The sequence below is a fragment of the Taudactylus pleione genome, unplaced genomic scaffold (assembly GCF_031769625.1).
Source record: "Taudactylus pleione unplaced genomic scaffold, aTauple2 ptg000418l, whole genome shotgun sequence".
Lineage (NCBI taxonomy): Eukaryota > Metazoa > Chordata > Amphibia > Anura > Myobatrachidae > Taudactylus > Taudactylus pleione.
In genome coordinates, this window is record NW_028284820.1 from 435,463 (window position 1) to 448,096 (window position 12,634).

The 12,634-nt window shown below is 46.7% G+C and overlaps 1 protein-coding gene across 3 annotated transcripts in view; it reads right to left on the minus strand.

The window, feature by feature from the left end:
• The window catches only part of SCUBE2 (signal peptide, CUB domain and EGF like domain containing 2), a 118,298-nt gene that overhangs the window by 37,473 nt on the left and 68,191 nt on the right, over positions 1-12,634 (minus strand). For 2 of the 3 annotated variants that reach the window (XM_088447100.1, XM_088447099.1), the window contains exons 15-16: positions 10,866-11,006; positions 10,362-10,565 (exon numbers count right to left, since the gene is read on the minus strand). In XM_088447100.1, the coding sequence (XP_088303226.1) occupies positions 10,362-10,565; positions 10,866-11,006 (345 nt within the window). The remainder of the gene's footprint in view (positions 1-10,361; positions 10,566-10,865; positions 11,007-12,634) is intronic. The other variant, XM_088447101.1, reaches the window with a different exon arrangement.

The following is a 12,634-nucleotide window of genomic DNA, read 5'->3' on the forward strand; positions in this document are numbered from 1 at the left end:
TATCATTTACACCTACATACCTGCCCCACAAGATTTATACCTCCACATACCTGTTCCACATCATTTACACCTCCACATACCTGCTGCACATCATTTACACCTCCACGTCTGTCCCACATCATATACACCTCCACATACCTGCTGCACATCATTTACATCTCCATTTCTGTCCCACATCATTTACACCTCCACATACCTGCTGCACATCATTTACACCTCCACATACCTGTCCCACATCATTTACACCTCCACATACCTGTCCCACATCATTTACACCTCCACATATCTGTCCCACATCATTTAAACCTCTATATACCTGTCCCACATCATTTACACCTCTATATACCTGTCTAACTTCATTTACACCTCCACATACCTGTCCCACATCATTTACACCTCCACATACCTGTCCCACATCATTTACACTTCCACATACCTGCTGCACATCATTTACACCTCCACATACCTGTCCCTCATCATTTACACCTCCACATACCTGTCCCACATCATATACACCTCCACATACCTATCCCACATCATTTACACCTCCACATACCTGTCCCACATCATTTACACCTCCACATACCTGTCCCACATCATTTACACCTCTATATACCTGTCCCACATCATTTACACCTCCACATACCTGTCCCACATCATTCACATACCTGTCCCACATCATTTACACCTCCACATACATGTCCCACATCATTCACATACCTGTCCCACATCATTTACACCTCCACATACCTGTCCCACATCATTTACACCTCCACATACCTGTCACACATCATTCACATACCTGCCCCACATCATTTACACCTCCACATACCTGTCCCCCATCATTTACACCTCCACATATCTGTCCCACATCATTTACACCTCTATATACCTGTCCCACATCATTTACACCTCCACATACCTGTCCCACATCATTCACATACCTGTCCCCCATCATTTATACCTCCACATTCCTGTCCCACATAATTTACACCTCCTCATACCTGTCCCACATCATTTACACCTCCACATTGCAAATTAAATTCACGGTGGGAGTTCACTGTGAGAACAGCTTGCAGGACCCAAATCTCACCTAATTGGATTAACCCCCTTTGTCTTTCAGTATCCAGTCTTGTTTTGTTACTGTGCTTGTCACTTATAAAATGCTGTGGTTTATGCTGGTGCTATAAAGGTATTATTATTATTACTACTATATAATGTCCTTCAGACTCCGTGATCTGCTTTAAAAATAAAATTTTGGACTCCTTAATCAATGACACCACAGATGTTTAAGCTGCTCTCGAGGATTGGGGTAAAAAATCAAATAGCTTAGGTGGTTCAGTGCTCTGGGTTCGACGGGGCATGACTAGTGACTGCACAATGACCTCACAAACAGCAAGATAGTGGTCAGGACCCCTGTGTTCCCCAATTAGAGGGACTATTTGTCCATTACTAAACTTCAGGAGGGATGAGAAAAGCAGATAAGTAAACAGTAATTAAGATGCGTATTAACAATCTGATAGCAAAGAGGACTACAAATGGTTGAGGTTTAGATGGGCTACGGAACCTTAGTGTCAGATATTTCAGTTACAGAGGGAAGACCACAATCCATGGGAAATGGAGACAGGAGAAGACACTGATTCTCAGCAGGAAGATAAAACAAGGACGCAGTCAGACCAAACTGGACTCATTTGTCAAGAAGATCACAAGAGGAGAATGACGGTCTGAGGATGCAGAGGGGAACTGGGGCTGGCAAGAGGATAGATGGGTGTTATTCAAATAATTAGGGGAATAGATATTTGTGTATGGGTTGTGGTGCAGAAGAGGATCTCTCTTTACTGGAGAACGGTGGTTTTACTACCAGCTTGGTTTTGCCTTTAAAATGATTGCCGCTTTAAAAATACGTGAAGACTAGCAGGCGGTCCCGCAGCGGTAGCAGTTTGCACCCTATTACATAGACCCCAATGTGTCTTTTCCAGCTACTGCAGTTTTCTGATTGTATTGAACACTCCTATAGTCAGCTACAAAAATACATAATTCTCTACCATTGTTTGCTTAGTGAAGTGGTGGTGAACCATGGCACTCCAGCTGCTGTGGGACTACATATCCCAGCATGCACTGCCAGAGTTTTGCTCTTAGGTAATGCTAAAACTGTGGCAGGGCATGCTGGGATATGTAGTCCCACAGCAGCTGGAGTGCCATGGTTCGCCACCACTGGCTTAGTGCTATTGTATAAGTGTATCTCAACATACAGATGGGTCCTCATACATCCAGCCTCCTTGCGCATTAAACAGCCCTTCTAATCGCGCCATGCCGTGTGTGACTAGGTAGCGCCGAGCATCTTTTTGTGCGACTTCTTAGCTTTAAATGCGTCTTATTCACAGAGATGTGAATAATTAGCACAATCAGCTTCTGCTGACTAAAATTATATGCGGCATGCCTATGTTCTGTGTGCGTCTGCAGGTGTATCTGCATGTGAAACACTACGTTACAGTGCTACAGCCACTGACACTAACGTAGCATTTCACATGCAGATACACCCGGATGCTGCATATCATTTTAATCAGCAGAAGCTGCTTGTGCCAGCTATTCACATCACTGAGTGAATAAGACGCATTTGATGGTAAAAAGTCACACGAAAGACGCTCTGCGCTACCGAGGCACACGGCGCTCCCACGTTATGTGTGGCACGACTTGTAGCGCATGGAGGATAGATGTATGTGGGCACATCTGTAATACGGTGATTTATCTTCGCTTGTTTTTGTTTGTGGTCATCGAAATGAGTGAAATTGCTACAACAAATTCACCTGTACCCTACAGGAAAACAGGTATAAACCGTTTGTAGTAACATTTTAGATGTAGAGACATGAAGGTCTGACCCAGCTGTGAGGATTACCTTATTTGAAGCTAAAGCATCCATCCCTTTCAGTGGCAAATGCAGGATTTCTAGAGGGGGGTTTCCAAATGCTTTATTTTAGAGCGATTGCAGCCAGTCCATGAAGAGGGCAGAATTAGTACTTAACCAGCTTTAATATGCGTCATACAAAGTGTATTGTGTGTCATAATTCCAGCATATACAGGACCAGTGATCACAGAAGCCATTATATGCGGCAGTAGGGCCATCCTGTCTGAGCTGGATGTTTCTATTTTAGATGTAGGCACCATTCCAGGGTATTGGAGCAAGTATGGGAGCCTGGAGGAGCAGCAGAAGGACCTAGCACTTCCCTGGACATATATGTAGGTATTGGGCTCTATAGCAGCACATCCCTAACAGTGCATGTTTTCCAGGTCTCCTAGTTGGTGCACAGGTTATTTATTACTGGCTGATACATGTTAAAAGATCCACAGGTGGTGCTAATTATTTAATTTGTGATACTGAGAAGAACATGTAGCACTAGTAACATTGTATTATATTACTATTTCTACTGTGGTCATGGTATGTGCTGGGGAGGGGGGTTTCCAGGCAGACAGAAACCCCCCCTGCGTTTGCCTATACCTTTACTATGACCTGGCACCAAGGAATATTAAAATAACCTGCTAATCAGAAGTTTTATGTTATCATTCTCCTAATTAGATTTTTCTGCATAATGGCCGTGTAGTATGCATCCCGCAACAGATGAGCAGCTAAACCATGGAACATGGGAGGAAAAGTTGCTGTTTGACCTAAACATTATACGGTGCATATGGTCAGATTTACCCGAGGTCCCAGATATCATTATTTCTCATTGCCCAAATCTATTTGCCCACAAAATATCTTAACAAAGAGGTAAGTGCAGCTCTCAGAGCCCTATTTACATGAGGTGTTAAATGAATTCAATAATTCAAATCTCCTCTCTCAGTCTAACACAAAGGAGGCAATTGGCTTTAGCAGACTTAATTTTCATAGTGTGCCCCTTTGTCAGTCTCCAGTGACCATTAAAGGCCCATTCTAAGATCTCACGCAGCTGTTTCTTAATATGCCAGATCTTTTGTCATGCAAAGGGAGAGGCCCATAGGGTGCCCGGATTAATGGCTACAAAGACATTTAAAAGCACTTCCTTTTAGAATTGTGTCCTTTAAGTATCGAACGCCATAGAAAAACCCTACGGTTTCCCAGTTGTTGAGTGTGAACCCGGCAGCGAGGTTAAAGCTGGCTTATTTCTCCCGCACACAACAAACAGTTGGCGCAAATTGATTGTCGCAACCTCAGCGCAGATTATTTATCGGCCTTACACAGTTCACAGACGCAGCTGAGGAGGCGCGTTCAAGGATTTAGGTGTTAATCTACTGGACATACGGCATAACACTCGGCCTGCTCGGCTGGGCGTCTAGACTTGGAGAGCAGAGAGGTACAACGGTGTGCGCAGCAGTAATACTGTCGCTCTGTAGCAGATGGCTGCTGAAATACTTTTCCGATACATTTCCGAGAATATGAGGCTCAATCGCTAGTGCGACTCTGAACGCAACATGGGATGCGTGCGCTGTGCGATTTTTTTTTCCAGCTACTTAGGCGCAGTTGAAAAACATTGACCATTTGCGCGAATATATCGGCACCAGACTCAGAATAAGGCCCTATACCGCTTCTGTGTTTTTCATATTATCAGACAACAATATTTAGAGCACCATAGATGTGTTATATGCACACATACAGAATAGCACAAAATTCAGTTATATAAAGACGTAAACTCCCTTTAAAAAGTATTACGTATGTTACTGATAATATATACCGATTAGACCACATCTTTTCTGAGAGACACACTGAGAAGTATTGAAAAACACAGCAATTAGGTGCTAATTTGTATCAATCCACAACAACCAGTCAGCAAAGTGCTTGTATCTGTTTAGAGCAAGTTAGACAATGGAAGTTGATTGGTTGCTGTGGTTAGATATTAACATTGCAGCCTCGCAGCACTGGGCTCCGAGATTCAAATTCAACCGGGTGGCTCTCTGTGTGGAGTTTATATGTTCATCATGTGGATTATCTCCCATGGCCCCAAAACAAACTGCTTGGTCGACTGAGTTCTAACTGAATTAGAGCACATATGTCTGTTGTATGGGCATTAGAGACTATGGCCCTGATTCAGAGCCGGACGCTCTGACCAGAACGCTCGCTCTGAATCAGGGCGCACCTCCATTAAAATGGAGCGTCCTCCTGGACGCTCGTATAGCTGTGGGTCACCACCCACAGCATATACGAGCGTCCAACAAGATGGTCGCGATGGTCTTGACCATCGCGACCATTGGACTTGCGAGTGAAACCCTGTGGTCGGGTTTCTCAACCGCAAGGCCAGGAGTGATTTTGGCTCTATCAGAGCCAAAATCACTCCCACTGACATCACTAGTGATGTCAGTGGGACCGGCTTCAGACGGTAGGCGTTCCCATAGGAGCGCCTCCGTCTGGCAGGCACGCCCCCGGCACGCCCACCAAAGGGGGCGTGCTGTCAATCAACATCGACAGCACGCCCCCTTTGATGCGAGACTCCGAGCGAAGGAAAGTCCTTCGCTCGCCGGGTCTCGCGCATGCGCACAACGGAGCTCCCTCCGTCGTGCGCATGCGCAGTGGGGAACATCGACCCACTTGCGAGCGTACTGCCGCTCGCGAGTGGGTCTGAATGACCCCCTATAAACTCCACTGCGGTTGATGTTAATATATAAACTTTCTTTGTAACATGTTAGTGCTATGTAAATTGTACCAATAATAATGTTAGTAAATAGCTTGCACTAGCCAAATATGCTTGCTGGATAAAATCCAAAAAGGTATTCTAATATTTTCGATGCCTCTGGAGCTATTGTTCCATAGAGCTGTCATCTTAATATGGTTCTCATGGCAGAAAAAAACATGTACCAAAATGTTTTACAGAATACTTACAAGATGCCATGAAATAAAATAAAATGATACGTTTGCCAAAATATGCTGCAGCGCTGTACAAAATCAGAGCATACAAGGTAATAAAACAAGGCTGGGCACTAACAGGCAGACAGAACAGTAAGATGCTGTTGCTTACAATCTACACAATAATGTTCCATCTACATAACAAAAGTTGAATAACACTAACAAGAGGATATTTACAGTATTCCTCCGTCCGCTGAGATTTGCTCAATTAACAGTAAGAATCTATGGGGTCTATTTACTAAGCAGTGTTAGGAGACAGAGTGAAAAGTGATAAGGTGCCAGCCAATCAGCTCCCAACTGTCATTTTTCAAACACAGCCTGTGAGATGACAGTTAGGAGCTGATTGGCTGGCACTTTATCACTTTTCACTCTGTCTCTTAACACTGCTTAGTAACTAGACCCCATAGTATAAGTCAAAGCTAGAGTTCTATTTACTAAGCCTTGGAGAGAGATAAAGTGAACGGAGATAAAGGACTAACCAACCAGCTCCTAACTGCCATTTTTCAAACACAGCCAGTGACATGGCAGTTAGGAACTGATTTGCTGGTACTTTATCTACATTCAAGGCTTAGTAAATAGACCCCTGTGTTAGATGGCTGAGTGCTGTCATTATATTGCAGCTTCACTATATATTACTTTTCTAAGTGTCCATTTATCTACTAGCGCACGGGGAGAATGATATTATAATGGACACAGGCGCCCAGGCAAGAAATCGGCTGGTGCGCGGACTTTAACTTGATCCAACGTCACTATTTACTTAACTTGGGTTTCTCAACAGCTTTCTAAAGAGATTTCCTCAGCGGCCCATTTACGTGTCATGTGCCTGATGATAAATGACCGTGACGTACAAGGTGTTAGTGATAAGGGTCGTATGTTATCTTAATAAAAGGTCTGGAAACCTCTGTGGATTATTGAAACCATACTGCGCGTTCGGCTTGTAATTGCCTTTCACGAGCAGAGAGCTTGAAGAATACCTGTCAGATCAAATTAGTCGCCTCGTACGAGCGGCTCGGAGCTGTTTACATGTCAGGACCGCCGTGAGAGAAGTGCAGGCACAGTGTAGATTTAGGCCACTTACACTTGGCATTTAAAAGTATGAGTTTAACGTAGATTAACTGCAGGTTATGCGCATGTAATAAATAGATGTAAAAATATAAATCATTGTATCTAATGAGACCGTAACTTTTTAAAGCGTATGTAGCGTTGCGACGATTTTTTTTTTTTTTTTGAAGTGCAAAATCTAAATAAAATTCTTTGATCTCAAACTTTTTGTTGGCAGATTCCAATGAGCAAATATTTACTGCAGCATCTGACGAAGAATGGCTCAGAGTGTTATATTCTGTGACTGCTCATACTAAGGACATTGGTCCTGATTCAGACCCGCTTGCGAGCGGTATGCGCTCGCAAGCGGGTCAATGGTGGCCCGATGCACATGCGCACGACGGAGCCGGCTCCGTCGTGCGCATGCGCGAGACCCGGATAGCGACGGGCAAACTGTCGCTCCGGGTCTCGTACCAAAGGGGGCGGGCTGTCGATGTTGAGTGACAGCACGCCCCCTTTGGTGGATGGCCGGGGGCGTGGCTGCCCAGACGGAGGCGTTCCCATGGGAACGCCTACCGTCTGGGGCCGGCCCCACTGACATCACAAGTGGGAGTGCTTTCGGCTCTGTTTGAGCCGAAAGCACTCTAGGGCTTGTGGCAACGAGACCCTACCACAAGGGTCTCATCGCAAGCCCGATGGTGGCGATGGTCTTGACCATCGCGCCCATCTTCCTGGCCGCTCGCTATAGCTGTGGGTGGTCACCCACAGCTATACGAGCGGCCAGAAGACCGCTCTAAAAATCAAGAAGGACGGCCATGATTCAGAGCTCTGTCAGAGCGTCCGGCTCTGAATCAGGGCCATTGTTCAGAGATGTATGTTCATCAGATGTTGAACGTACATCTCCGATTGTTAGGGGTCTGCGTCTACAGAATGGATCCTGCAATCTTGCTCGCAGACCCCCCCCCAAGCCGCAGCAATGATTGACATGCTGCTGCGTTTGGTGGGGCGGTGCTGGAGCATGGCTGGTCGCCGTTCCCAGAAAAGGGGGCGTCTCCCCCGCTTTCTCGGGAGGGGCGAGGCCAAGGTCTGCACAGATGGACGCAGATTCCTGGCCTCTTACGTGACCACCATCCGGTCAGGCTGTGGGAAGCTTCGGCTTCCGCAGCCTGGCCAAAGGACCATAGGAGCAACCATCGCGAAGGTGATTCCAGCCTGTAACGTCGGTCGTACGGCTGGGATTGCAAATGCAGCAAGGAGATGTCTGACACCTTTTTCTGGATTTGCAACGGAGGTGGACAGATTTCCGCAGTCGCTTGTGTTCAGGCCCTATGTACGTAGGCTCTATGTATTAGAAAAGATTGAGCTGAAAAAGAATTGAGCTCGAGGTCGCCTGGGGTCTACGCTGCGGTTTGTTGCACTGCGCATGCTCCGGAACCAAGCAAGCAGGTGCGACGTAGAGTTGCACGTATTTCAGACACATCTGCACTTGAGACTGCATAGGTGCAATTGGGCAGTAATGGAGAGTCCTCACCTAAGCTGAGCTAAGCTCAGCCAGGATGTGTCACTTACAGCCCCTAAGGTGCTAACGTGAGGGAACCTGGGGCCATCAAGCTGTTGTTGAACTACAAGTCTCAGCATGCTTGGCAAGCCAAAGACTGCTCAGGTCTCGAGTGTGTTTGCTTCTCCTTGTTCAATTAAGACAGTTGGAGGCTACAATCATGATTCCCTGAATGGAAATTATGGTGGTCTACAGGTCTACAAGCCCCTAAAGTAGCATTTTATGACAATCACAAGTTTCCAGAACGTCATCATTTCTCAGTGAATAGGGAGGCAATGGGGGTCATTCAGACCCGCTCACGAGCAAAGGACGCTCGCAAGCGGGTCGATGTTGCCCCACTGCGCATGCGCACGACGGAGGGAGCTCCGTCGTGCGCATGCGCGAGACCCGGATGGCGACGGGCTCTCCGTCGCTCCGGGTCTCGCACCAAAGGGGGCGTGCTGTCGATGTTGAATGACAGAAAGCCCCCTTTGGTGGGCGTGCCGGGGGCGTGGCTGCCAGACGGAGGCGTTCCCATGGGAACGCCTACCGTCTGAAACCGGCCTCACTAGTGATGTCAGTGGGAGTGATTTTGGCTCTGATAGAGCCAAAATCACTCCTGGGCTTGTGGTAGCGAGACCCTACCGCAGGGTCTCGTCGCAAGCCCGATGGTCGCGATGGTCAAAGACCATCGCGACCATCTTTTTGGCTGCTCGCATAGCTGTGGGTGGTCACCCACAGCTATGCGAGCGGCCAGGAGGCCGCTCCATTTTCAGGTAGGAGGGCCCTGATTCAGAGCGAGCGCTCTGGTCAGAGCGTTCAGCTCTGAATCAGGCCCAATATTCGGTTGTACGCATCACTTCTTGTACAAATTCTCCTCTCTCTCTCTATATATATATATACTTATATACTTGCGATGACACTTGGCAAATCCCACCCCTTTCTAGTGATAATCTGCAGAACAACCCTAGACATCTGCAGAGCATTACCTTATTACAACTACTCACAAAATGATATAATTCACCTTGTACTGATAAACTACGATCTCTTATTTATCAGAACCCTTTACATCCTGGACTGTAGTTCCTGGACTGAATTCTTCACTGGAACCCTGTCAATCCGATTATTTACGCCACTTTTCATTACAGTTTACTGATGCTATTAGGAGCACGCATTTCTCAGTCAATGCTACTGATAAATGCTAAAATCTAAAATGATATAACTGGAATTTTTGAATGATAAAACTATAATTTACAGAAGAGGTGAATGGGAGTGGGACAGAGTCCTGGTGAAAGAATCAATTTATACGTTAGCCATTGCTGAAAGACATCTCTGTATAGCTCCGTACACACAGAGCGATGCCTTCGATCAGACAAGGATCAGATGATTGTTGTCTGATCGTCCTGCATGTTCGATATCGAACATCCAGCACATGGACCAGCCCCCCAACGACTTGATCGCGGGTCCCTATAGTAACCAGGCCAACCTGGTCGATATCAAACAGGATGGCCTCCATGCATGGGCGATATTGACCAGCCGTGCCCACGCATCGACCATCGTTTGGCCGTTTGAAGGGGCCAAAAACTGGATGATTTTAATGATAATGATATGATCGATATCGTGCAAATCGGCCAGTAATATCTGACCATGTGTATGCACCATTAGGCTGATATGACTTTCTGTTTGCTACCATAAATTGTTATTCTATTCACCAGGGGGCGCTGGTGTAGAGGTAATCGTGCAATACAAGTGCTGTAACTAACAGCAACCAGCCAGATTCTAATGTTCTTCTAGAATAGTTTAGAGAATGAAGGTGGACATCTGGGTGGTTGCTCTGGGTTACAGTAACTATATCACCATTATCTGTGCACCCATTGTCACCACCTGGTGCTGCCTCCTTGCGTTGCTTACCACATCGGCTGTCCACACGTACTTGTCCGGTTCCACACGAATCCTGGAGCTCCGGCGTCCGAGGGGTTTTCCTGGCCACCTCAAAGTCCTTTCCCGACAGACGGACGTGAAAATGTTCCTTGCTGATAGCTTTCCGCAGCGTCCTGATTGTTTTGCGCAGCCGTTTCTCCGTTTTTCTCCGCACGCAGCTGAAGCTGCACGACTCTGGGAATGCGCAAAGAAGAAAATAACAGCGCTAAATAATGGTCCGTCAGGGGGAAAACCTGACAAACAGCAATGCCTTGTGGGTGGCACAAGTCCTTATCACAACCCTGGGCTCTCGCTAACCTCATCTTGCTGCCTAACAACCATCACCCAAATGTCCACATCAAATGTCACAAAACAGGAGATACTTTTTTTTTTTTTTTTTGTTTTTGCAAAGACAGAGAAGCAGAAAAGGTCGGAGAGAGAAGAAGAAGCTCCTTCATTTTCATCACGTCACAATTATTTATCTGCCAAACCAACCTGTCACCTCCTTGTGGTTGGCTTCCAGCTCAAACTGTGCGGTTACAAAGGTCTCCCTGGCGGCTGCCTTGCGTCCGCTCTGTCCATTCTTACACGTGACATTTACGAAGGAGAAGCTTTCATGTACAAGGGTTTGTTTCTCTGTGCGGAAAGAGGAGATGAAAGAGAAGCCGCAGACATGGGATCGGTTATTCCACATTTCGTTAATCACATCCTCCGCTCGGAGCGGCCACGGATAAAAGGATCTGGATACAGTGTAACACCCCCATCTGTTCTTAGCCCCCGATTTATCGCTGCCTCTTATTACAGACACAATCCCTTCCCGGCTGTCTCTGAAATAGATGTTTATGTTCTTGTATCCTGCTCATTAAAGTGTTTTCATGTCTGCTGTCAGCCTGGGAAAGTGCGGGGTTATGTCTACTGTATAGAGGACGTATCATTAAAGTGTTATCACTTCCTATTAACATGTAATCACACAGGTAAATGTCTGCTGGTTTTCTCTGTGTACATTTTACATTGTTTTATTTTATTTGCAACTTTGGTTTTGATTCAGAGTTGTACTCTAATGCCACTGCACCTGCGAATGCTCCTACGCGAAACTAAGGAAATGTCACAGCCGCCGGTAGAACATATGCAAATGTCACAGCCGCCGGTAGCAGATATGCAAATGTCACAGCCGCCGGTAGCAGATATGCAAATGTCACAGCCGCCGGTAGAACATGTGCAAATGTCACAGCCGCCGGTAGAAGATATGCAAATGTCACAGCCGCCGGTAGCAGATATGCAAATGTCACAGCCGCCAGTAGAACATGTGCAAATGTCACAGCCGCAGGTAGAACATGTGTAAATGTCACAGCAGCCGGTAGAACATGTGCAAATGTCACAGCCGCCGGTAGCAGATATGCAAAAGTCACAGCCGCCAGTAGAACATGTGCAAATGTCACAGCCGCCGGTAGAACATATGCAAATGTCACAGCCGCCGGTAGCAGATATGCAAATGTCACAGCCGCCAGTAGAACATGTGCAAATGTCACAGCAGCCGGTAGAAGATATGCAAATGTCACAGCAGCCAGTAGAAGATATGCAAATGTCACAGCCGCCGGTAGAAGATATGCAAATGTCACAGCCGCCGGTAGAACATGTGCAAATGTCACAGCAGCCGGTAGAAGATATGCAAATGTCACAGCCGCCAGTAGAACATGTGCAAATGTCACAGCCGCCGGTAGAACATGTGCAAATGTCACAGCCGCCGGTAGCAGATATGCAAATGTCACAGCCGCCGGTAGAACATGTGCAAATGTCACAGCCGCCGGTAGAACATATGCAAATGTCACAGCCGCCGGTAGCAGATATGCAAATGTCACAGCCGCCGGTAGATGTGCAAATGTCACAGCAGCCGGTAGAAGATATGCAAATGTCACAGCAGCCGGTAGAAGGTATGCAAATGTCACAGCCGCCGGTAGAAGATATGCAAATGTCACAGCCGGCGGTAGAAGATATGCAAATGTCACAGCCGCCGGTAGAACATATGCAAATGTGACAGCCGCCGGTAGAAGATATGCAAATGTCACAGCAGCCGGTAGAAGATATGCAAATGTCACAGCCGCCGGTAGAACATATGCAAATGTCACAGCCGCCGGTAGCAGATATGCAAATGTCACAGCCGCCGGTAGATGTGCAAATGTCACAGCAGCCGGTAGAAGATATGCAAATGTCACAGCAGCCGGTAGAAGGTATGCAAATGTCACAGCCGCCGGTAGAAGATATGC